General features: G+C 45.3%; 1 protein-coding gene across 1 annotated transcript; it reads right to left on the bottom strand.

Moving 5' to 3' along the window:
• Positions 1-10,286: 10,286 nt before the first annotated feature.
• Positions 10,287-15,555, bottom strand: LOC125552148 (telomere repeat-binding protein 5-like). Its single transcript, XM_048715631.1, has 10 exons — positions 15,273-15,555; positions 14,161-14,338; positions 13,217-14,060; positions 12,918-13,109; positions 12,770-12,829; positions 12,616-12,695; positions 12,246-12,490; positions 11,817-12,140; positions 11,672-11,735; positions 10,287-11,041 (listed from the first exon to the last, which is right to left on the bottom strand). The coding sequence occupies exons 2-10, from the start codon at positions 14,248-14,250 to the stop codon at positions 10,865-10,867; spliced, it is 2,076 nt and encodes a 691-aa protein (XP_048571588.1). The 5' UTR covers positions 14,251-14,338; positions 15,273-15,555; the 3' UTR covers positions 10,287-10,864.
• Between the last annotated feature and the right edge of the window lie 10,676 nt (positions 15,556-26,231).

Here is a 26,231-nt window from a genome sequence, read left to right as displayed (position 1 = left end):
CGCCGTCTTCACGCTGACCGCGGACACCATCTTCTCCGCCGTCGCCGTAGGTGTCCTCCGTCGCCAAGTTAGGGCATGGACGATCGAACTTCTCGGCCTCCTCTTCCACTCCGTCTAGCAGTTCTTCGTGTGGTAAATAAAACTTCCTTTTTACAGCCCCTTTGATCCTATAGCTTTATCACTCTCTACCACAAGCAGTTTCTATTCACACAAGTTGGATCTCCTTCATACTGCATTTCATAACATGCCTAGTATATTCACTTATGCTTCACAAAGTAGTTAGATTCCTCACTTGTACTGATCCGTGGATTCGTACAAATCTGGAACCAACTCCTTATCTATGAGTGAATCTTCGCACGATGAGGTCAATGTCTTCTAAACTGATTTATCTTCAAAATCTTCTGAGAATGCATATGACCTCTTCCCCTTCCCTCGCACCTTAATGCTGTCACAGGTACATGTCCGTGGGAGAATCCCTTGGTTCTCATAGTCTGCATTCATTTGCAGAATTCTTACATCATCACATAAATTCTCCCGAAGCCAGTTCCTGTTTGTCCAGCAAGCGAAAACCTTTGAAGCCTTTGAACGTATTGAAGCCTTTCAGTTTAAAGTTCATGGCTTCAGAGAAATCAGCAAGGAAGGGTGGCAGAAAGCGTCGAGGAGAAACATCAAGAGATCTGCCCGATGACCTCTCAGAGCTGTACAAGACAGATCCTGAAGAGGATTACAATCAGCGCAAGACACGAATCCAATGGATTCGACGCTATTGGGCAGAACAGTGGTTCAAGTACAGATTTGTGACCAAGGAATATGAAAGAATGCCATCAAGCGACCATGGGGAGACATCCTCTACAAAAATCTTCAACCCAGGACCAGAGATGAAGCCATTGAACAAGGCTTCTATCCCTGCATGGTCCGTGGACCACAGCCTGCGGATGCTGACCCATCGTCCCTGCTATGGTGTCGTGACGACAATCTGTTTAAGCGCAACTTCCAGTTTGTCCAGAACTCAGCGAAGCAGAACAAGAAGTCTTTGGGATTAGATTTCAACCCTGGTCCCTCTGCTCCCCGTGCCGATGGAACTCGCGAAGCTGAACCCAATCTTCTTGGGCCCTTCTACAACCTTGAAGGTCTCATCACTCACATCATGATTCAAGGGACAGCCGTGAATGAGCCTGCAGATGATGCTGAATCAGATGAAGCGCCTGCAACGCCGAAGCCAAAGAAGTTGAAGCAGCCAAAAGCTTCAAAGCCGGCCTCTGCACCAAAAATCTCACGGGCGAAGCCACTCGCAACTGCACCTCCTGAAGACAGTGTGTAGTCTGAAGATTTGTCACGCATCTCCAAGCCCTAGAAGGTCAAGATGCCTCTCCCACACACCGGCCAAGAGCTAACAGCTGCTGCCATTCTGTGCAACGATGCCATTGATCTGTCCACTGATGAAGATCTTGCAGATGACGCTCTTGAGCAACTCATCAAGAGCAAAGAAGAAGCAGAAATCTTCAATGATCTGCCTCTCTTTGACGTGACAATCATCCACAACTTCATTGATGAGTGGTTTGACACGCCAAACATTAGCTTTGAAGATCTGCAACTACCCATTGGCCTCAGTGTCGCCTTCCATGGCGCCATTGCTTCAGAGCTAGCTCTCGCTCAGCGCATCGTCGAACTGAAGCAAAAGATTGACTATGAAAAGGCTCAGTTCAAGAAGCATATGGCCAAGCTCAGCGTGCAAGAGGTGAAAAACTTCAAGATCATGCTGCACGAGCTGAAAGAAGCCTTTCTCAAGAAACGCGCAGAAGCTCAGGGTTCTCGGGAGCGCATGAAGAGCCTGGCTGACAAGTGTGTGCAAGGCTACAATGAGGCTGAGAAGCGCAAGGCCCTTGGGCGTCCGGGCATTGATCCCAGGATGGCTGCTAAGCAGAAGAAGATGCCCATTGTGGCCGAACCCAACGCACCAAGGCAGGAAGCAGATCCCATTCTCTTCCCAACTAGCATGACTGGCTCGAAGCCAAAAAGCCCGGTCAACCGCTTCAGAGCTGAACAAGACGAGGAATGCTGAGGCTGAAGCCAGGAAGAGGAAACATCCTGAAGCCTCTCCTACTGCCCCCTCCAAGAAGAAGAGGAAGACCAAGAAAGAACGGGCTGCTCCCACAGAGACTTTGATTGTTGAACCCATTTCCATGGTTCGTCCTGACGTTGAACGCGAACTGACAATCCATGAGCCTGCTTTCACAGAGGCTCATGAAGCTGAAGACTTTCCAGCAGCTGATCCCATCGCTGCTGAAGACATTGGTCACCATGACCATGTTGAAGATGATGCAGTCCTTTCTCAGCTCGAGCACCAACAGGTATCATCGCCTGTGCTAACGCACAGCGAACTCATCAGCATTGGTCATCCTCTGACGCCAATTGCTCAGGATGCTTCATGGGCTGATCGCCCACAAGAGGAAGAAGACTTTGAGGCCCAGCCAACACCAACTCCACAGGCGTCGCCTGCGTTGCGCAGGCTTCGCAAAGGACCAAGGCCTCCAGTCTCTGCGTCTGAAGCTGAAGCTGCTGAAGACATTCCGGCTGCATCAGCCGATGAAGAAGAAGCCCCACAAGCTGCTACTCCCCTGTCCCACCAAGAAGCAGTTCTCGAGGAGAACGTGACTGTGACCGACCCTCCAGCTCGTCAAGTGGAGGTTGAAAATCTCGAGGCTGCCACCACCAACACCACTGAAGCCACTGACGCTGTCATGGCTGAAGCTAATGTGGAGCCTTCACCAATCCAAGCACCAGAAGTCAGCAAAGCCACTGATCCCACTGCTTCTGTTCCTGCGCCTACTGTCGGTCCTCAGTTCGACTATCATGTTGAGCACAGGCCTCAGGTATAGAAGCCAATCCCAAGATTGCCCAGGTTCCCAGGTCTTGCATCAGCACCTGAATCCTTCAATATCAATGGCTTCAGAGCAGACAACACATTCTTCAATAGCTCCAGGAACCCCTACTCAAGGGAAAGAATATCATTTGATCGGTTCTGGAGCTATCCGCAGCGAAGCTATTACTCCTGCATTCTATACAATCAAGGTCGCATCTTCCCACACAAGTGTCTTGACATTGAAGCGATAGCTGGTCTGCCCTGTTTGGAAGAAGCTCTGGATTGCTTCAAAGAGGTTGGATTGCTGTCGTTCATCACTGACCAAGAGCATTGGAATGAAGAGTTGCTGCTCCAATTCTATGCCACACTTCACATCCACGGATATAACAGAGATCCGAAGACTTGGGTCCTGGAGTGGATGACAGGAAATGTTCATCACGAAGCCAAAGCCTTTGACATCATTGAGCTCACTGGTCTACCCACTCCTGGCGATCTCTACGAATCTGGCTGTCAACTTCACAGTGAAGCTGTGGAGAGCATCTTTCAGAAGCCTGAACCTAACATGAGTCAGATGCTCAGTATGATGAAGCCATTGCCCCAAGATGCTGCATATCCCAAAGAGTTCTTTGTTGAAGACCTAGAGTATCTGCCAAGGACTATTTATCACATCATAAGGCGAACTCTCTGGCCCATCAAAGGGCACTCTCCACATGCCAAGCTGGAAGGTGCAATGAAGACTTTGGTCTTCTATATTCTTCATGGCAAATGCTTCAATGCACAGGACTTATTCATTCGCCAACTTGCTGCATCAGTCTCTGATCTATTTGGCTTGAAGTTCTACGCCCCATGGGTAATGCGGCTGATCAAACTTCACTCCGCTATCTCATATCAGCCATCTGCTCGCAATCATCGGATCTTTCTGCCTGATGTGGATATGTCTATTGAAGCCATCTATCCTGAGCCTGCCAAGGAACCTCTAAGTCTTCAGAATGCGGAGCATCAAAGTTTTTCTCAGAACATTGAAGGAGTTGAAGCAGTCACTCGTGTGTATCCTTTGGCTGGCACTACACGTGCACCGCATCCTGCTCTCACTGAAGCCACTGATAGCACCATTGCCCAACGACCCAAGAAGCGCACTCGTGTTCTCAATGACCGAGAGCTTCTTGTGACTCTTCATCAGAAACAGGATAGGCATCATGACTGGCTGAAGCGTCAAATGCAAAGCCTCTTGGTGGATGTTAATCGCATTCGCAATCTTACCACCAAGAATGCCTTTGTTGCCCATGAAACCTCTCGACGCACATGGAAAGGGCTGACGCTGATGTGTTTTGAAGATGATCTTCAAGAAGATGGCTTCTCTGAGCGCTTCAAGTTTGACTCCACACCTCCTCGAAGGGCAGTGCTGCGACGAACTCCATCTCTTGAAGACTCTGAGTTCTCTTCCTCTGCTGCAACTGTGAATGCCAGAGTGATCGAGGATGAAGACGATGCTACTTCACCGCCACCTCCTTCAGCATGCTTCGACACTGCTCCAAGTTCTTTTGCACCATCGAACACCACCGACGACCCTGCTGCTTCACCTACTCTTCATGGGAACGAGTAGATGCTCTATGTCTTCAAACCTTTTTGGTCCTTACTGACAAAAGGGGGAGAAGCATATGAGTTTGATAGTCTTCAAGCGGGTCCATATGGGCGGGTGCTTCATATTTTGCTTCGTGTTTACAACTCTCGTTTTGATACATTTGGTTCTTTGAGTTGTAACACTTAAACTCGATGGTCGTCTGCTACTTATTTGCCATTTTGTGATGCGATGATAAATTCCGCATGTGCGACGATAAATTCCGCACTTAGATCATTTTGCAGACGTCCATTTTCCATTATGCATGTCATTATCTTCACATACCTTCACATGCATAGTGGATTGTCATCATAAGTTGAAGATGATCTCCACAAGCACAACCTGCCATGTGCATTTGCATTCCAAAAGCAAATTACTTATATGCATATCTTCAGGGGGAGCCCTTGCAACTTATGAAGACAATTCCTTATCCTTTACAATTTCACATATTATATTCCCCGTTGAAAACTTCAACTAGTTTGTCATCAATCACCAAAAAGGGGGAGATTGTAAGTGCATCTAGTGCCACCCCTAGTTGGTTTTGGAGTATTGACGACAAACCTAGTTGAGGGACTAATGTGTTTGTGAGAATTGCAGGATAACACAGGTAGAAGTCCCTCATTGATTCGGTTTTCCTACCAGAGATGACCCCTAAAAATGTATGAAGACATTGATGTCAAAGGTGGTATATGAAGATATTCACATTGAAGACTATGACAAGAGAAGACATCGCATGAAGCCTATGGAGCTCGACGACTTAGATCTTTCGTAGTTCTTTTTCTTGTTTGTTGAGTCATAGGAACCACCGTACTGTTAAGTGGGGTCCAAGAGAACCAGTCAGAATGACTGAAGTGATGCTTAACCAAAACATATGTCTTCGAGTGAAGACTATGAGAGCGAATCTTGTCCGGAGTCGGACAAGTCAGCTTTGCTTGTAGCCCAAGTAAAGTTGCCGTGTGAGTTTGAAATCTGACCGTTGGAACACGTGTCAGTTCCTTAGTGACCCAGGGTCATTTCGGACAAATCAGGTCGGGTTGCCTAGTGGCTATAAATAGCCCACCCCCTACAACCATAAATGGTTGGCTGCTCAGAGTTAGTGTACGGCTTTTGTCGTTTGAGAGCAACCCACCTCGAACCTTTGAGAGAGAATTCCTTGCGAGGATAAAGCCCTAACCACCCAGAGCCAAAGAGAATTAGGCATCACTTAAGTCTTCTTGTCTGTGTGATCTGAAGACTTATTACACTTGAGGACTGTGAATGGCTCCAGCCGGTTAGGCGTCGCGTTCTGAGCGTCCAAGAGACATTGTGGATTGCCGGTGAACGAAGTCTGTGAAGGTTTGGGAGTCTACCTTGAAGACGTACCAGAGTGATTGGGCGAGGTCTGTGTGACCTTAGCTCAAGGGGAATACGGTGAGGACTGGGTGTCCTGAGCTGCGTGTTCAGGACTGGGTGTCCGGGACTGTGTGTCCTCAGGTTTAAATACCTAGCCGCCCTAACCAGACATACAGTTGTCACAGCAACTGGAACTGGTCCAACAAATCATTGTCTTCAACGTGTCACTGGTTTCATCCTTTCCTTCCCTTTACTTACTATTGGTCCTTGTGAAGCCATTGTATGATTGCACTATATTTTATCTTCACTGAGTGATTGCGTGTTCTGTTTGGCGTCATAATATCTTCCTACCTGATCCTTACTACATTGCTGCTATTAGTCATTGTGCTTTCACTCCATTGAATACTTGACTATGGCTTGCCTAGTGTAGTCTACCTTCCGCTGCAGGGTAATAGGTTTATTTCTATTGTTTGTCTTCATAACTTCCACGTTTTGAAGACTTTCATAAAAATCGCCTATTCACCCCCCCTCTAGTCGATATAATGCACTTTCAGGCACTCGAGTTCGTGTTCCTCGGCTGCCAGGACCTCAGTCCATCTATCCGCTAGCAGATCTTGCTCGGCTTGAAGCTGTTGTTGTTTTTTCTTCAGGCTTTTTGCTGTGGCAATAAGCCGGCGCATAAAGCGCTCCTGTTCGACAGGATCCTCGGGAACGATAAATTCTTCGTCGCCGAGGCTCACCTCGTCTTTGGAGAGAGGCATGTAATTGTCATCCTCTGATTCTCCATCTTCTGCCTGTTCCTTAGGGTTGGCTTGCACATCCGCCTGCTCGAAGCCTGGCTGGAGGGGATTGTCTTCGTCTTCGGCACTATTTGCAGCGTTATTGTCTCCTGTGCCGGTATCGCTGTTTTTGCTATGGCGGGGCTTAGAGCGGCGCCGATGACGCCGGTTCTTGGATTGCTTCTCGGGGGGATTATCCTCTGTTGCCTTATTGCCATCCCTTTCTTTGGGGGTGTCCATCATGTATATATCATACGATGAGGTGGCTGTCCAGCGTCCTGTGGGCGGTGGTTCCTGTTCGTCTCCCGCATCGTCGTCCATATCGTCGATGTCTTCGGAGTCGAAATTGAGCATGTAGGTTAAGTCGTCGACAGTGGCTACTAAGTGGGTGATGGGTGGGGAACGAATTTCTTCGCCGTCCGCTTCCCACTCGAGCCGGACATAGTTCGGCCAAGGGTCTCCTGACAAGGAGAGAGACCGTAATGAGTTTAGTACGTCGCCTAGGGGCGAGTGCTGAAAGATATCCGCGGAGGTGAACTCCATGATCGGTGCCCAATCAGATTGGATGTGCACGGACGCGAGCGGTTCGGAGTCTGTGGCCGGGGACGAATCCGAGTGTCCGGCAACACAGGTCTCATAGGAGGTGAAGTTGGTATTCGGCTCTATCGCCGCCGAGTGTGCGGCCTCCGTGGCGGGGTCCATCCACCCGTCCTCGGATCGCGCGATCTGTTTCGGATTGAGGGCCGGAGTAGTTACAGGTGTGATCTCCCGAACACTGTCCGATGGCAGAGCTAAATCATGCTCATCGTGGCTGTGCGGCATACCTGACATGAGTTTGAATCCATCGAAGATCAAGTCTCCGCGGATGTCGGCAGTATAGTTCAAGCTTCCAAACCTGAGCTGATGGCCAAGGGCGTAGCTCTCGATCTGCTCCAGATGGCCGAGCGAGTTGGCCCGCAGTACGAAGCCGCCGAATACGAAGATCTGTCCGGGGAGGAAAACCTCACCCTGGATTGCATCGTTGCCGATGATCGAAGGAGTCATCAAGCCTTATGATGATGACACAGTGGAACTCTCAATGAAAGCACCAATGTCGGTGTCAAAACCAGCGGACCTCGGGTAGGGGGTCCCGAACTGTGCGTTTAAGGCGGATGGTAACAGGAGGCGAGAGACACAATGTTTACCCAGGTTCGGGCCCTCTCGATGGAGGTAATACCCTACTTCCTGCTTGATTGATATTGATGATATGAGTATTACAAGAGTTGATCTACCACGAGATCAGGGAGGCTAAACCCTAAAAGCTAGCCTATGGTATGATTGTTGTCGTCCTACGGACTAAACCCTCCGGTTTATATAGACACCGGAGGGAGCTAGGGTTACACAGAGTCGGTTACAAGGGAGGAGATCTACATATCCAAATTGCCAAGCTTGCCTTCCACGCAAAGGAGAGTCCCATCCGGATACGGGACGAAGTCTTCAATCTTGTATCTTCATAGTCCAACAGTCCAGCCAAAGTATATAGTCCGGCTGTCCGAGGACCCCTAATCCAGGACACCCTCAGCCGCCGTCGTCGCCTCGTCTTCCTGTGCAGAACACAAACCCTATAAAAACTAAAAAAACATCTAAAACACAGCCCTTCTGCCGGTAAGGAATAGGATCCACCATGCCTCCATGATCCTAAGGCCATTGGAGACGAGGCAGCTGGACGGCTGCACAACGGAATGTCATGGAAACCTAGACTAGGTGTTTTGTGCGTTAGAGCAAGTATAATAAGGTGACGTAGGAGGGCCATAATACTTAAAATACTATATCTTTGCTGAGTTGGATGAGAGAGAAGAGGATAGAGAAGATAAGCGGGTTGTAGATTTATAGCCGGCTGTAGCACGGTCTCCAAGAAGCGATGTGAGAGTGTATGGTGGGCCATATTGTAAAAAAGTAATACTTCCTTGTAACTCATTACGATACATATTGACTATTACATTGGCTATAGATGACATGGTAACATGTTATAGCCACCGGTCGACTATATTATTAACTATGCTCTTAGGAGCTATAGGAGGTGCTGCGTGCGTTTCTTTGCGAGCGTATTTGTGAAAGATATTTTGTCCTCTTTCTCTTTAGAAGGAAAAAAGGATCAGGCCGTTTATCAAAACAGTACAACATCACAAAACCCCATCCAGAGATGGGGGAGAAACGGACCAAAGCCACCGCACTCTAGAAACGGCACATGGAAGCAGCTGATCTCACACGCAGCAGAGCAGACCGGCCTAACAGACTTACTACCGTCCAGCAGCCGAACTCATGTCGCGACCAAATCACGGTCAGCCTATTAAAACTGGCGCGCGAGGGCCACATGGGAGGGAACGTGACAGTGCCGCCTAGCCTCGCCACTAGCAGCGGCTTGTTTCTCTCCTCAGATACTCCACCTCCCCGCTTAAATCATTCAGCTTGTGAGGATAATGCCGAGTAAGTATAACGCATAATAATCTGGGCGTACCAATCAACGAAGGCAGACACCGTCGACCTCACCTGACATATGAAATATCACCGGCCCTCTCCATGTAGTACGTGGTACTACTACTCTACTTGTTGTGGCCTTGCCGTGCTGGGCCCAGGCTGTGCAGAAGGGGAGGAACACTTTGACATGACAAATGATCCGATCCGATCAGATCAGATCTGAGGAAGGAAGAGGAGCTACTCTAATTGCGGTCCATCTGGCCGGAGAGAGTGTCGTTGGGCTTAGTTTAAGTATACTCATCACGTAGCCTGTGGCCAATGGGGCAGGTGCTTGTGCTTGCTTTGCTGGCCTAGGTGTCGGTGTTGGATCGCCCACTTAATTTAAGTTGATCCTTGCAAGCAACAGCCAGCCTGTTTGGGTTTCTTCTCTCCTCTTCCTCACCTCCATCTCCATGCGTGCGAGCATGGACTCATTGGCTGGCTGGCTGGCTTGCATCCTTCTCCTTGCCTAGCTTGTCCCTTTTTCTAAGCCTCCATACACGCCATGAACACATGGGATTATTCCGGGTTTTCATCCCTCAATCATCACACGGTACACACACACACGGTATACTTGGGATATACGGAACAGCTAGCTACCTTAGCCAGACGATCCATGTGTCTTCTTCACGTTGAAGGGATCTACCGCATGGCTGGGCGGTAGATTTTTCGTAGTCTTGAGGAAGAGTCACAGCTAAGGGTGAGAAACTTGTGAACAACTCTCACCCTCTCGATACAATAGATGACCACAAGTGTAGTTAACTTCATAACGTCCCCATCAAAAATAATAATAACGCGTACTTCAAAAAGTATTGGTAGTGCTAAATAAGATACTAGTACGATGTTTAGCTTAACAGGGAAAAAAATTGAACACTGCTATTTCTGGGAATTATGGCAAGTTAAGATCTAACTACCGCTTTTCCTTGCAAAAAAATGAGATCTAACTACTGCTCATGTAGTACAATCAGCATTGGCAGCGGTAAACTTTTGGCACATGAGTGTTATGATTGACGCCAGTGGATAAGAATCTACAATAATCAAACCCTCTGGCGGCAGTACTTACGCAGACACCAATAAATAAACTCTGCGGCCTGATCCCAAGCAGGATCACTTTCAGAACTAAGTACAATAATCATATGATCACAATACAGTAACAAAATCACATGCCAGAGACATAGTTTAAGGGGGGCAATGGGTATGCATAAAAAATTCCTTTAATATTGTTAGTTGATCAAGTACAATGTTGAGGGGATCAAAATAGCTACAAGATTGGTGAAGGGAAAATAGTACAACTAAGTAGTAACAGAAGAAGAAAAATAGGAAAAGGGGAGCACAGATCCTCCCTCCTTATCCGTCCACCTTTCTCATCCTCTTAACAAAGAATGAATTGAACTGAACAAAAGAATCTGAAGCTCTTCTTTTTTAGCACAATTGCAGAGAATTGTGAGTTAGTAGTGGTCACTGCAGATCTCAGTTCATGGAATGAATCATCTTCTTCTTCCATCATCATCATCATGTACAATTTGCCAAAGAAATACCCTTTCCTTTGGTTAAATTCACAAGGAGAGAGAACCCTGGCTTAAAAGAATAGTTGGTGAGTAGATATTACAACAATTTTCGGTCGGTCAATACTTCTTGTACCTTTTTTTTATGTAGTATATATATTTTTCTACTATCTTCCTTAACCTCCTTTGAATGGGCTGACTGGCTGACTTACTGACTTTATACAAAAGCTGGAATGGTTTCTTAAGAGACCATTGGCTGAGATGGGAGTTATTAGGTGAGCAGGCGAGCCTCAGCCAGTGGGGGCGTCTTAGGCTGGAGCTTGGCCTGCTGCTGGGACCAATAGGACTGGGCCGCAAGGACCCGGTCGAGCAGATCCTGCGGCACCGGCTCACCGCGCCGCTGCTGGGGCGAGATGCTCGCCGTGTGCACCAGCGTCTTCCATTTGTCCTGTTGACATGATGAGAATTTTGACACGGTTAGAACATGCCAGTTCAAACTTCACCATCTTCATTCATCAAATTTGACCAAAGAATAGATTCTAGTCAAGTTGCCTACAGGTGCTGCGCCTGCGCAGCCAAGAAGCTTCTGCTTTAGTAAACGAACGAAAGGCTATCTCATCCTTTGATGAGACTTTTTCTAAAGTCCCAACGGTGTTAGTTGACGTGCAAGAGTAGGTTGCTTTTATTTCTAGGTGAACCATTCTGCTACTACTGCTGCCCACTTGACCCTTCCAAACAACAAAGTTGATGCGTGAGGACAGCACTAACTGAATCATAAGGACGGACACAAGGTTGGTTTTCCAGAAAGATAGAGCCTAACTACAATCTTCTAGTACTAACAGAAAAGCAGTACGGTTAGACTGTCCTTCATGGTAAGGAACCTAAAACCCACAAGCACCAAACTGTTTGTGAATCTGCCAACTTGCCCAAACCCCGAAATTAGCTTTTGCCACAGGAGTAAAATAGTCGAGCCAAACATCATAAAATTTTAATAATGTGTGACAGCTATGTGCTTATTTGATCTAATTAGACAGGAAAAGACTTGCAAAGTCAAAGTAAAGTATATGACAGCAATTACCTTGAGATCAACATAGGTCCGATGCTTGGCATTGTCAAAAGCACGAAGTTTAACATCTCGCCATCTACATGAGATCGCACAATTAGTCAGAAACAAAACAGAGAGATTTTCAATGCCAGGTTGAATGAGGAAATAAGATGTGTACCTTCCAGTTCCAAGCTTTTCGACTGCAAGCACAAGTGCTTCCACTTCAGCAACAGAGAAGGGACGTCTGATTCGACGCTGCCCCTGTTCTGCTGATCTCTTCGCCTTGTTTGCTGGAACTATCGCCCCTGCGCTGGAATCTACAGGTGTAACTGGAACAATAGCTCGCGAGTTTGCTGAAGCTTTCTCAGGTGAGGAGATGCCCCCAGGAGAGTGCACTGAATCATGATCATTTCCCTGGTAATTAGCTGTCAAGGGTGTCAATGCAAGCTCCTGTGAGGCATCTACTTCGCCGTGCTTCGAGGATGAGTCAGCAGGTGCGATCCTGCATTCAATAAAGCGCACCAATAAGACTCAGGTTACAAACGTTGAAGATTTATATCAAATTGTAGAAAATCAACTATTATTGTTTTAGAGCATAACTCCATACCTTGCTAGGGGTTCAGTGGTTTCAACAGTTTCTAGGAATTCGATATCTTCAGGAGCTGCAAGTTGTGATGAATGCCGTGTACAGTTGGGCTCCAGTGAAAAGCCTATGTTGTCCAGAATATCATCATGACCAATCCCAGCTTGCATTAAGGTTTTGCTATCATCCCTGATTTTCTTTCCATGGTGAAGAACACCCACACGCAGACCACCTCCAAGCATGGCATTTACTGCCTCCAGAACAGTTTTCTGCATCGAAAGTACACATTAAACCACACGAATAATCATTGAGGGGGGAAAGGAAATCCTTCCAGTGTCTATTTATGTGCATGAACAAGTAAAGAAAAAACAAGAGCAGAATGTCTGGAAAATACCTTCAGTGAACCAACAGAAGCAGTTTCTGGGATCTCAATTAGAAGTTCAGGCACCTTGAAAGATTTGATCTTAAGTTTCACTGGAAAAAAATAAAGATATTGTTTAACTAATAATTAAGGATAACCCCAAAATGGTTGAAGGTACTATACATACCATGGCAATCGTTTGATTTACAAGATCCATGGAATGGCATTGAGTTGCTGCCCTTATTTGCTGCAGAAGAAGTGTTGCGCCAAAATAAGTTACAAGACAAGAGAGAAATAAAATTGAAGAGGAACGCACGGGTGCAAGCAAAACAAACCTTCCAAGGAAGCAGCATGTGGTTCTCTTGCATTAACCTTTGTGGTTCTCTTTGCATTTGATTTTGCAAATTCTTCAGATACTAGAGTTGAATGACGATCCAACATCTTCCTTCGCTTAAATGTACTCCTTTGGGTCCTTTGCCGCGTATAATACATTTTCTTGTTTCGGAAAGAAGGCTTCCGGTCAGCATCTGGCAGGAAAAATGAATTCAAGTGAGATTAAGCTGGTTTAAACATGTATGTCATCAATGAAGTGCTACTTGAAAGGCAAAGTATAGTGAGAAGACCCAATGCTCACCACTATAGGAAAGATCTCCTTTGTGCATTCTGGCTGGAGCAACTTTCCTGTACTTGCAGGCGAGGAACTTCTTCACCCTACTTTGGTCAGCTGTACAATTGGGCCTGAAGCCCCTGTTAGTGGCGGTGCTCGAATGCGTGCACCCGGAAGATTTATCATCATCATCATCATTCTCTCTATCTACAGAATACTCTGCTCCTCCTTTTGGACCCCTCGGAAAGGAGACGGACTTGTGAATTTTGCCGCCATATAATGGCATCTCGCCGGTGCTGTCAGAGCTGACCAAAGGAGGCGGCTTCACATCGACATCCATGGGGTCGAGAAGATTGTACATGTCAGGGGCGCTCTTGTTGAAGGCTGCTGCGGACAATGCCATCACATTTGCCGCTGCATCCCCGGTGAAGGCCCCTGACTCCACGGATTCAGGCGACCACCTGTCCGCGATCGCCCCGAAATTACTACCCAAGTCAGCCTTGGTACAACTTATCATCGAGGGTTCCTTGTCCACAGCCTCAGACTTTGCCTTTGGAACCTCATTCAGATCCTCCCCCTTCCGAGAATGGTGATCCGCCAGTCTCTGAGACGCAATGTGGGAAATCAACGCGCTCTCATTGCAGCTATCCTGGTCCATCACATCATTCTTGAGGTGCTTCCCCTCCTCGTCGCACTGCTCTTGCTTCACGCAGACATCCTTGGCAGAAGCAGCGAGGACCGGGGAGCCGGCGCTCATGTTCCCCAGCGAGCCCTCGCCCTCATCGAGCAGCTTGCCGGCCACCGTCGCGAGAAGGTCAAACGCGCACATCGCCTGGCCCTGGCTCTCCTTCTTCCTAACCGATCTCTTGCCCTGCACATTTCAAGAAACAAGAAGAGACGCCATCGCTGTCAGACTCGCCAACCGGAGCAGCAAGACCAAATTTGGACGCTGAAAGGCGCAAGCGGCATACCCTCGCGGATTTCGGGACGCGCGGCATCTCCGCGACGTGGCTTCCACCGCACGACTCCATCTCCGACGACGTCCTCTTCTGGAACACCATTCTTCTTGCGCCTCGTTTCGGTTGCTTGTAATTTACAGAGTTAACAACCGGTGGTTGCGCTGCTCATGGTTTGTCCCAGAACACAGATCTGCAAATAAATTATTAAAATCCCATTAGCAATTATAACAACAAAAGATACGTGGTTGCTATAGTACAAAAAGGAAAGATCATTCGTTGGGATCTCCGCAACAAGTCAGGATAAATCTCGGATAAACCCATGATTAATTAAACAGGGGATGATCATAGTTAGCAGTGCAATTAATTACAAAAATTGTAGTCCCAAAACCCCAGGAGGATAGGCCCGGGCGTGGAGCGCCCGAAATGATGAGAATTTTTTAAACCAGCTGCGCTCCAAACCCAATTGGTTTCATCAAAAGAACACAGGAAATGGAGGGAATTCGCCCTATAGTGAGTCGTATTACAATTCACTGGCCGTCGTTTTACAACGTCGTGACTGGGAAAACCCTGGCGTTACCCAACTTAATCGCCTTGCAGCACATCCCCCTTTCGCCAGGCAAACCAAACCAGCACGCCAAGCGATCAAAGAGAAAAGCCTTTAAAAAACTCACATGCATCGGAATCCGTGAAGATTAAGCAACTGCCAAAAGGAAAGCGGACGCGTCGGTTAAAAAAAAGAGGGAAAGAAGAGCAAGCCCAGTGGGTGAAAACCAAGCAATAATTCTCAAATCGCCGGGCGCCAGATCGGATCTTGGCGCCTAATTCCCGCAATTCGACGCGAATTTCGTCCGAAATGGGGCGGCCTGAGACGAACAGCTCGAAATGCGCGGCCTCCCGCTCCAAATTTCCCGAATTCTCACCATGACCGGCGTCGGAACCCGCCGATCACAGCAAAGCAAAAGAGTTTCAGGCAGAAATGGGCTTGGGGCCTCCCCGGAGGCCGGAAGAAAACCCCAGGCAGCCCCAGTTCCCCGAATTCCCCAAACCCAAGCAACGAAGGCGAGCCCCAGGCACAGAGGCTCGCAATTCAGCACAATTCGACGGAACCCCGTGGCCGGACTCACCTCAGAGGCAGAGATCCACGGCGGCCTCCGATCGCCCCCACCAACCGGCCCCGGATCACCGTACGGGGCTCCGCGGCGGAACCCTCCGGCGAGATCCCGCACCCAACAGGCAGGCGACCGCGCGCTGGATTATTCCTCCTCCTCCCCCTCCCTCGCTCGCTTCCCTCCCCTCGCCTTCGCTTCTCTCTTGTGGCTTCCCTTTTTATTTATTTTCCCTCTCTCCTCCTCCTCCTCCTCCGGTTCTCCCCTCCCCTGTCGCGGATGTGTGGTGTGGTTTGGCCAAAACCCCTCAAAACCAACCCCCCCTTCTTAAACCCCCCCAACCCCACGCCACCTGCTGCTCCCTGTTAAACCCCCACGCGCCCACCGCCTGCACCCGGTCGCCCACACGCCAACGACCGCTTCCTCCACTCGCCGCCGTCCACCTGCCCCCCGTCCCCGATCCAACGAGCGGCAGCGCCCTCCCACGCGAGGGAGCTTTTTCCTACAGGCGGGAGTGGTTTCCGTGGACCCGCCGCCCCGCGCCACGTGGCGGGGATCCTGGCCGTCGGTTTCCTGAGGGCGCCGCCCGCCGTTGGATCCCGGGCGGTCCTTGAGTCTCTCGTGGCCACGAACGCGAGGAGCGATCCCTGTTAATCGCTGGGGGTTTAGGGAGGAGATTAGCGGGCCGTTTTTAGTAGTCGCGAAATGGAAACGTGGGGAAACAATTAGATTAGGGGGTTTCCCCTGGATTAATTTGGGAGGCCTCGGATTTTCTTGCGGCTTTTTCTCTTTTTTGCGGGGGTTTTGAGAGGCTATGCATGCGGTGCTGGTGGAGGAGAATGTTCAAGGGTGATGCTCGAAAAGGTGCTAAGATTCCGGAGCTTCTTCGGGGCAGGGCAGCAGGGCCGGATAATTTTTAGATAACAAGTTCGTGGCCTTTGTGTGTTTGGAGGGCGCACAATGCTCAACGAAATAACGCATGCGATTGCAAATTTTAGCATTGTAAATGTACAGTCACTAATAATATCCTCAAGGACGTTGGCCTAGTTTTTGTAATATATAGATGCGCTTAATGTAATTCACTTATCATGCGGGTCGTTCCCATGATTATAGTAATCTTACGTACATTGTTCATGAAGAAATACTAGTATGTGGGTTTGATTATGCTATGTACTATGTATAATGGCCCAAGATCACAAGATGAGTAATTATTTTCTTCTTTTACCAACTATGGCAGAACCAAAATTCATTGAACTAGCATAATAAAAAAAAAGTCCAATTAGTTCAAAATAACTTGTACAATTAAAGCTAGTTTAATTACTACGCCGGTTAGAGAAAATAGCTTGTTAGTACCTAAAGGCCTTCCAAATGTATAGTTCCTTTCAGAATAAATATGTACTCCTATTTCATAAAACTAGACCAGGTACAAAAAAAGATCTGGCAACTCTTATATAGGTAAATTCGAGTAATACTATTCAATTGTATAAATGTAAGCTAAATCACTTCTTTTTTAAAATCTAGCTTGTTTGCTAAGAAAAAGAAAACAAAAAGTGTAAGAAGACATCAATATATTTCTAAAGAGGCACTCCCAATGCATCATATCTTAAGCTATATCACATGCATTAAACATATATTTAGATATAGCTCCTCTATTTGGTTATATCATATTGTTGTATCTAAAAATACTACTACAAAATCAGCCATTGAAGATGGTTTTAGTACATGGGTCGGCGGCGGTTGCCCATTTGGCCTAAAAGCATGTATTAAATACATTAGAAAAGAATAGCTATACCGGTTAGAGAAAATAGCTTGTTAATATTTAATAGTGTTCCAAATGTATAGTTCATTTGAGAATAAATGCATGCTCCTATTTCCTAAAACTAGACCAATCCCAATTCTTTTATTTGTAACCCTTGTAAATCAACAATAAATGTTACATTTATCATGTTTCACGACTACAAAGATGGCAAATATCCAACTGTATAAATGCAAGCCAAAACACTTAAAAAGACAATATGGCTACATGACTAAGAAAAAATGAAAAACATATAAGAAGACATCAATATGTTCCTAAAAGGGCACTTCCAATGCATCATATCTTAAGGTATATCATATGCATTGAATATGTTGTCAAATATGGCTCCTCTAATTGATTGTATCATATTGTCGTATCTAAAAAAACCCTCTAATTTAATGTGTTTTGTGAGCGAAAAGGTATGATTTTGTCTTGGTTTTGGTGCTAAGAATTATATCTAGATTAAAATATAATAACTCTCTCTTTTCTTATGGTGACACATCAGATTTTTCTTAGTTTTCGTGATAAGATATAGTCCAAGATGAAGCACTCAGACTGCCTAACATTAATCTATATAGGAATTAATTGGTAGGGAAACCATCAAGTGTGCTGGGAAATCTTCTCTTTTCAAAAAAGAGTATGCACCCTTATAATAATCCAATAAAATTCCACTAATAAATTCAAGTCTAAAGAAAATCCCAACTCATCGGTTGGGCAACTCAAGCGGCCAACCGACGTCCTTTTCCCCCGCTACCAACCGACCGCACTCCTCTCGCCTTGTTCAAGTGAGGTTGTCGGACAAAGCCCGTCTGGCCGACAGCGATAAGGATCCATGGGTGGCTTTGTGAACCACCCAAGGGTTGTGGCATCAGCAGGTGATACAACTTCAAGGGTGACGATGAGAAACAAGGTGGGTGGAGCGTTGTGGCGGTGATGAGAGGTGATCATGCATGGTTTAGCAATCTACCAATGGTAGCCTAAGTACGTCTAGTTATATCGCCTTGTCGGCGAGCTGAGTGATCGCGGCTAATAACCCATAAGTGTCAGAGATCAATTGTAATTTTTTCGATAAGTAGAGTGTCAAATGAAAGAAGGAGCATAAGAATTTTCTTGATGGAAAATAGCAAGAAATCATTGTAAAGGCTGCAAAGAATGTTAGGTTGTCAGGATTACTTTTACAATGATTTCTAGACTACCAATATACGACAAAGCAAAGAATTACAAGAATGTAAATTGCAACAAAAGTACGATGGTGCAATAAGTGTCTCAACCCTTAACTATGCTAGGGACAAGCCAGTTATATTGCTTATAAGGATCAAATCATTCTCGGGGAGGCGGGAATTTCACCTAATTTCATTAACCTTGTTTTAATTGCCTTGATAAGTGTTGTGTGGTGGAGCCTAAACTTATGTATTCTTACTTGAACAGAATATGTACTTATGATTATACCTTATGCTACTCACGATGAAGTTGTTGGATTTCTCCGAAGAGGAAGGGTGAAGCAATATAGTAGCAGATAGTATTCCCTCGGTTAAGAACCAAGGTTTATCGAACCAGTAGGAGGCAACACACGAACAATGTTAGCAACACCTGCACACAAACAAGATAATTGCTTGCACCCAACAAAGGCAAGGGGGGCCTCACTCCCCTTGCTCTTTCCAGCCACAAGATTAAAACAGATAGTGATATGCAAAGTAAAAGAAAAGAAAAGGAAGCAATTGTAGGAAACGTAGTATTAATGGAGAATAGACCCCGAGGCCATATGTTCACTAGTGGTATCTCTCTCGAAAGCATAGCAATGGTGGGTAGACATGACATTGTTGGGCAATTGATAGAATTAAGCATAGTTATAATTGTGACCATTTATGGCATAATCATTACATAGGCATTACGACCATGACAAGTAGACCGCTAATCCAACTGCACCTACTACTATTACTCCATTCCAAGACCACTATCTAGCAAACATCTCAAAGTATTAAGTTCATACAAACAGAGTAATGCTTTAAGCAAGATGACATAATGTGGAAGAAGTGAGATCAATCAATATGAGCACACCCCGTCATTTTATACTTATTAGAAATAATACAATACATGCCTTTGCCCCTCCCGTCATAGAGCAAGATCGCCGCAAGATTGAACCTACTACAATGCACCTCTCCCACTGAAGATAAATCAATCAAACTTGGCCAAAGTAGATGGGTAGATCAGAGATAAATACAAAGTTATAACATTGTGCAACAAATAAACCTTAAGAGATTCAAAATATTTTAGTGAACATTTGATCATAAACCCACAATTCATCGGATCCCAACGAACAGACCGCAAAACATTACATTAGATGGATCTTAGAGAAGATCATAGAGTTGAAGATTGAGAGAGAGAGAGAGAGAGTGAGTGAGTGAGAGAGAGAGAGACATCTAGCTACAACTATGGACCCGTAGGTCCTAAAGGAACTACTCACACATCAACATGGATGCAGCAAGGTTGATGAAGATGGCCTCCCCAATGATTCCCCCTCCGACAGAGTACCGGAACATGGCTCCAGATGGGATTGCTTTGGAACAGATGCTTGCGGTGGCGATAGAATTGTTTTGGGTCTCGCTATGAGGGTTTCATAATATATGAGAATTTGTAGGCTAGGAATTAGGATAAGCATAGCCACGAGGGGCCCACAAGTTAGGGTGGTGTGCCCTACCCCCGGGGCACCCCTGGCTTGTGGGGCCCTCTTGGGTCTTCTCGTCCTCCCCTAAAGCTTCTAGGGTCTCTTATTATCTAGAAAAAACCATCCAAAGTTTCATCATGTTTGGACTTCTGTAGGTATGCATTTTCTGGAATACCAAAAACAAGCAAAAAAAACCATGAACTGACACTAGGAACTGAATTAATAGCTTAGTCCATAAAAATAATATAAAATGGCATATAAAGCATACAAAAGTGATAATATACTAGCATTTAACAGTAAAAAATTATAGATACGTTGGAGACGTATCAGCATCCCCAAACTTAATTTCTACTCGTCCTCGAGTAGGTAAACGATAACAAAATAATTTTTTATGTTGAATGCTACATGACATGTACTTGACAAAATGATGTAATTGTGGTATATAAATATTGGGACATGAATGATTCAGGGAAATAGTCTATCAGTTTGAAATTGAAACAATAATACATAAGCATACTAATAAAAATCATTGCCTTTCAAAATAAAGACACTAAAGAACATGATCTACACACACTTAATCATGAAAATTATGGTATGTTCAATCTTCCTAACATAAAGATATCAAATCATGAACAACCCTGGTGCCAAACCAAGTAATTGAATCATAATTTTTCTTGCTTCAGCTTTTTCAACTCTCACGTAATACTTCAGTGTGAGCCAAGGACATAGCAATTTGGATGGCAAAGAGAATGGCGATTGTGGTTTATAAGGGAAGACAAAAAAGTATAGGAAAGTCTCACCTCAATGAGGCTTGATCGTTAGGTAATGGAGAGGCCTTACAATTGATGTTAATATGAGGAGTAGGGACCGCCATGCAACAGATGCACTAGAGCTACAAGTGTATGAGTGCTCTCTATATGAAACTAAGTGGGTGTGCATTACACTTACTTGCTCATGAAGACCTCGAGAATTTTGAGGAAGCTCGTCATCAGAATATACATGTCAAGTTCTACAATGTAAAAATCCCACTAGAATATCAAAATGAAAATCATGGAGACTCCCTATATGAAATACATGGTGCTACTTTGAAGCACAAGTGTGGTAACAGGATAGTAGTGTGCCACCTCTCTCATTCTCTCTCATTCTCTCTCTCTCTCTCTCTCTCTTTTTCTTTTTTTCTTCTCTTTTTTGAATGGCCTCATGGACCTCATCCCCTCTTTTTCGAGGACCCATAAGTCTCCTCCAATTCATATCCTCATAGGTAGGGGCACACTCTAATAATGATGATCATCACACTTTTATTAACTTAAAACTCATAAACATATGAATAACATGGTGACTAAAATGAATGCCTCTTGCAGTGTAACAGGATGTGCAATGATCTAGCATAACATGTATTATAATAATGAACGGTAGCTTTGCCACAAAATATCATGTCAGCTCTATATGATCATGCAAACCAATATGACAAGTGAATGCTCAACTCATGTAAATAGTAACAATGGAAGTTGCATGGCAATATATCTCGGAATGGCTATGGAAGTGCCATGATAGGCAGGTATGGTGACTGTTTTGTGGAAGATATAATGAGGCTTATGTGCGAAAGAGTGTATCATTCCATGGAGTTGGATGCATCGGTGAAGTTTGCACCATGTCTCGAGGTGAGAGCAAGCACTGCACGATACCAAAGATGCTAGAAAAATATGGATAGGTGGAAGTACTTTAAAGTCCAAAAAATCGTATTAGATATAAAGAACTCAAATACTTATTGCAAAAGATTTATTAGCTCTCAAAGCAAAGAATAAGAGCATCTGCCGGGCACCCTAAACCCTCTCATCGCCTAGGCGGATGGCCCGGTAAGTGACCGGTCAGGAAAACCCGACCCAAGCGGGTGCCTCAAACTGGACTTAAACACCTGGGCTAACCAACACCCCTCGTATCCAACCCAAATATGCGACAGATATGGGGAGGCCCAGGCGTGACAAGGCGCATCTGCCACGTCTGATCCGTCCCACGCTGTCCCACCTGACCCCACATGTATTCGTCCCCATCCGCTCCCCAAACCAAACCCTAGCCACTCCACTCCACTCCCCTCCACTCCACTCCGACACGCAATCTCTCATCCGCGATCTCCGACATGGCGGGTTGTGGATCCAAGTCCTACACCTCAAGATCCATCGACCCTGAGCTCATTCCATGCGACCCCGAGGAGGAGATGACCGCCCGGCTTGCGCTCCGCCACTCCCGGGAGGAGGCCGCCCGACAGCAGCGCTCGAACTCCTTCCATTGGGAATCTATTGCATCTTCACGAACGGCGCATGGATCCACCAAGAGGTGTGGCATCTCTGCCTCATGATACGTCTCCAACGTATCTATAATTTTTGATGTATCCATGCCATGTTTATAATATTTCTACATGATTTTGGTATGATTTGGTTAGAACTAACCCGGACTGACGCTGTTTTCAGCAGAACTACCATGGTGTTGTTTTTGTGCAGAAATTAAAGTTTTCGGAATGCGCTGAAAATCAACGGAGATTTTTTCTAGAAAATATAAAAAATACTAGAATGAAAAGTTATCGGAGGGGAGTCCCGTGGGCCCCAAGAGGGTGGAGGGCGCACCCCGTGGGCCCCCCTGACTTGTTCTCGACGCCAACCTCTCCTATAAATCCCCAAACCTCCAGAAAATAACCTAGATCGGGAGTTTCGCCGCCGCAAGCCTCTGTAGCCACAAAAAACCAATCGGGACCCTGTTCCAGCACCCTGCCGGAGGGGGATCCATCACCGGTGGCCATCTTCATCATCCCGGTGCTCTCCATGACGAGGGAGTAGTTCACCCTCGGGGCTGAGGGTATGTACCAGTAGCTATGTGTTTCATCTCTCTCTCTCTCTCTCGTGTTCTTGATCTGGCACGATCTTGATGTACTGCGAGCTTTGCTATTATCGTTGGATCTTATGATGTTTCTCCCCCTCTATATCCTTGTGATTAATTGAGTTTTCCCTTCGAAGTTATCTTATCGGATCGAGTCTTTAAGGATTTGAGAACACTTGATGTATGTCTTGCATGTGCTTATCTGTGGTGACAATGGGATATTCATGTGATCCACTTGATGTATGTTCTGGTGATCAACTTGCGAGTTCTGTGACCTTGTGAACTTATGCATAGGGGTTGGCACACGTTTTCGTCTTGACTCTCCGGTAGAAACTTTGGGGCACTCTTTGAAGTTCTTTGTGTTGGTTTGAATAGATGAATCTGAGATTGTGTGATGCATATCGTATAATCATACCCCGCAGATACTTGAGATGACATTGGAGTATCTAGGTGACATTAGGGTTTTGGTTGATTTGTGTCTTAAGGTGTTATTTTACTACAAACTCTAGGGTTGTTTGTAGCACTTATAGGAATAGCCCAACAGATTGATCGGAAAGAATAACTTTGAGGTGGGTTCGTACCCTACAATAATCTCTTCGTTTGTTCTCCACTATTAGTGACTTTGGAGTGACTCTTTGTTTCATGTTGAGGGATTGTTATATGATCTAATTATGCTATCCTTGTTGATAGAACTTGCACTAGTGAAACTATGAACCCTAGGCCCTGTTTCGAAGCATTGCAATACCGTTTTCACTCACTTTTACCACTTGCTACCTTGCTGTTTTTATATTTTCAGATTACAAAAACCTATATCTACCATCCATATTGCACTTGTATCATCATCTCTTGGCCGAACTAGTGCACCTATACAATTTACCATTGTATTGGATGTGTTGGGGACACAAGAGACTCTTTGTTATTTGGTTGCAGGGTTGTTTGAGAGAGACCATCTTCATCCTACGCCTCCCATGGATTGATAAACCTTAGGTCATCCACTTGAGGGAAATTTGCTACTGTCCTACAAACCTCTGCACTTGGAGGCCCAACAACGTCTACAAGAAGAAGGTTGTGTAGTAGACATCAAGCTCTTTCTGGCGCCGTTGCCGGGGAGGTTAGTGCTTGAAGGTATATCTTTAGATCTTGCAATAGAATCTTTTTGTTTCTTGTTTTATCACTAGTTTAGTCTATAAAAGAAAACTACAAAAAATGGAATTGAGGTTGCCTCACATGCTTCATCTTTTTAATATCTTTCATGAAAATAAGGATTCCGATAATTGTGCCAAAGTGTTAGAAGAAGAATGCATTAAAATGTTTGGCACTAAATCTTTGTATGATGAGCATGATTGCAATGTTGTTAGTATGAATTCCTTGAATATCCATGATGCTAATGATATGCAAAGCTACAAGCTTGGGGATGCTATGTTTGATGAATATGATATTTTTAGTTCCCCAAGTTTTGATGAGAATATTTATTATGATGAAAGCATGCCTCTTATTTATGATGATTATATTGATGAAAGTGGGTTTGGAAGAGTGTCAACTTTAGGAAATAATGATCCCACTATTTTGGAGGGTGTTGAATCTTATTGTGATAATTATGAAAGTGGATTTGGAGAGGTCATGACTTTATCTAGTGATGAATCCACTATTTTGGAAGAGGTTCCAATTGATTATGAGAACAAAGTTGCTATCTATGATGATTATTGTGATGACATGTATGCTATAAAGAATAATGATAACCATGAAACTTGTCATCATGATTTTAATTTTCAATTGGATTATGCCTCACATGATAGTTAATTTGTTGAGTTTGCTCCCGCTACTATTCATGAGAAGAAATTTGCTTATGTGGAGAGTAATAAAATTCTATGCTTATGCATCATGAAAAGAGTGCTTTATGTGATGGTTATATTGTTGAATTCATTCATGATGCTACTAAAAATTATTATGATGGAGGAATATATGCTTGTAGGAATTGCAATAATATCAAGTTTCCTCTCTATGTGTTGAAAATCTTGAAGTTATGCTTGTTTTGCTTTCCTATGCTAGTTGATTCTTGTTCCCATAAGTTGTTTGATCACAAAATCCCTATGCATGGGAAGTGGGTTAGACTTAAATGTGTTAGTCATATTCTTCATGATGCTCTCTTTGTGTTTTAATTCTTATATTTTATGTGAGCATCATTGAAATCGTCATACCTAGCTAAAAAGGCATTAAAGAAAAGCGCTTGTTGGGAGACAACCTGAAAGTGCAACTATCCCTGGGTGGTTTTGGTAATTCCTAACAACATATAGCTCATTGAGCTAATGCTATTTCAAGATAAATATTTCAGGAAAGCTCAATGATTGGCATGGCATGGATTAGAAAAGTGGACCCCTCAAAATGCCAAGGACAAAAGGATTGGCTCAAGCTCAAAGCACAAGACTCTACATTTTTCATTTTAGTGATCCAAGATCACATTGAGTCTATAGGAAAAGCCAATACTATCAAGAGGGGGTGAGGTGCTGCTTAATGAGGTTCTTGCTCAAAATGCTTAGTGATATGCTCCAAAGCCCTCAACTACTTTCTCATATCCACATATGTCCCAAACCAAAAGTCAAACTCGGACCCACCGAAATTTTCTATCCGGCGCCACCGAGTTCTCTTGACATAGCCACTGCCAGAAACCCTAGTCTTTTCGGTCTCACCGATAGGGATCTCGGTCTCACCGAGATGGGATTGTAATATCTCGTTTCCCTTCGTAACGTTCCGGTTAAACCGAGATGAGCGATCGGTCCCACCGAGATTGCAATGCAAACTCTCTGTTTCCCTTTTGTAACATATCGGTCCAACCAAGATGAGCGAATCGGTCCCACCGAGTTTGCCTGACCAACTCTCTGTTTGTCTATTACCAAAATCGGTCCCACCGAGTTTGTGTAATCGGTCTCACCGAGATTACGTTATGCCCTAACCCTAAAGAAATCAGTCCCACCAAGTTGACGTGTCGATCCCACCAAAAATCCTAACGTTCACATTTTGAACTAAATCGGTTCGACCGAGTTTCATGATTCGATCCCACCAAGTTTGGTAAATTGTGTGTAACGGTTAGATTTTGTGTGAAGGCTATATATACCCCTCCACCCACTCTTCATTTGTGGAGAGAGCCATCAGAACATGCCTACACTTCCAACATACATTTTCTGAGAGAGAACCACCTACACTTGTGTTGAGGTCAAGATATTCCATTCTTACCACATAAATCTTGATCTCTAGCCTTCCCCAAGTTGCTTTCCACTCAAATCTTCTTTCCACCAAATCCAATCCTATGAGAGAGAGTTGAGTGTTGGGGAGACTATCATTTGAAGCACAAGAGTAAGGAGTTCATCATCAACACACCATTTGTTAGCTCTTGGAGATTGGTCTCTCCTAGATTGGTTAGGTGTCACCTGGGAGCCTCCGTCAAGATTGTGGAGTTGAACCAAGGAGTTTGTAAGGGAAAGGAGATCGCCTACTTCATGAAGATCTACCCGAGTGAGGCAAGTCCTTCGTGGGTGATGGCCATGGTGGGATAGACAAGGTTGCTTCTTCGTGGACCCTTCGTGGGTGGAGCCCTCCGTGGACTTGCGCAACCATTACCCTTCGTGGGTTGAAGTCTCCATCAACGTCG

This window comes from Triticum urartu, chromosome 4, assembly GCF_003073215.2.
Source record: "Triticum urartu cultivar G1812 chromosome 4, Tu2.1, whole genome shotgun sequence".
Classification (NCBI taxonomy): domain Eukaryota; kingdom Viridiplantae; phylum Streptophyta; class Magnoliopsida; order Poales; family Poaceae; genus Triticum; species Triticum urartu.
The sequence above is the reverse complement of the archived record's forward strand: the minus strand, read 5'-3'. Positions and strand labels throughout refer to the sequence as shown.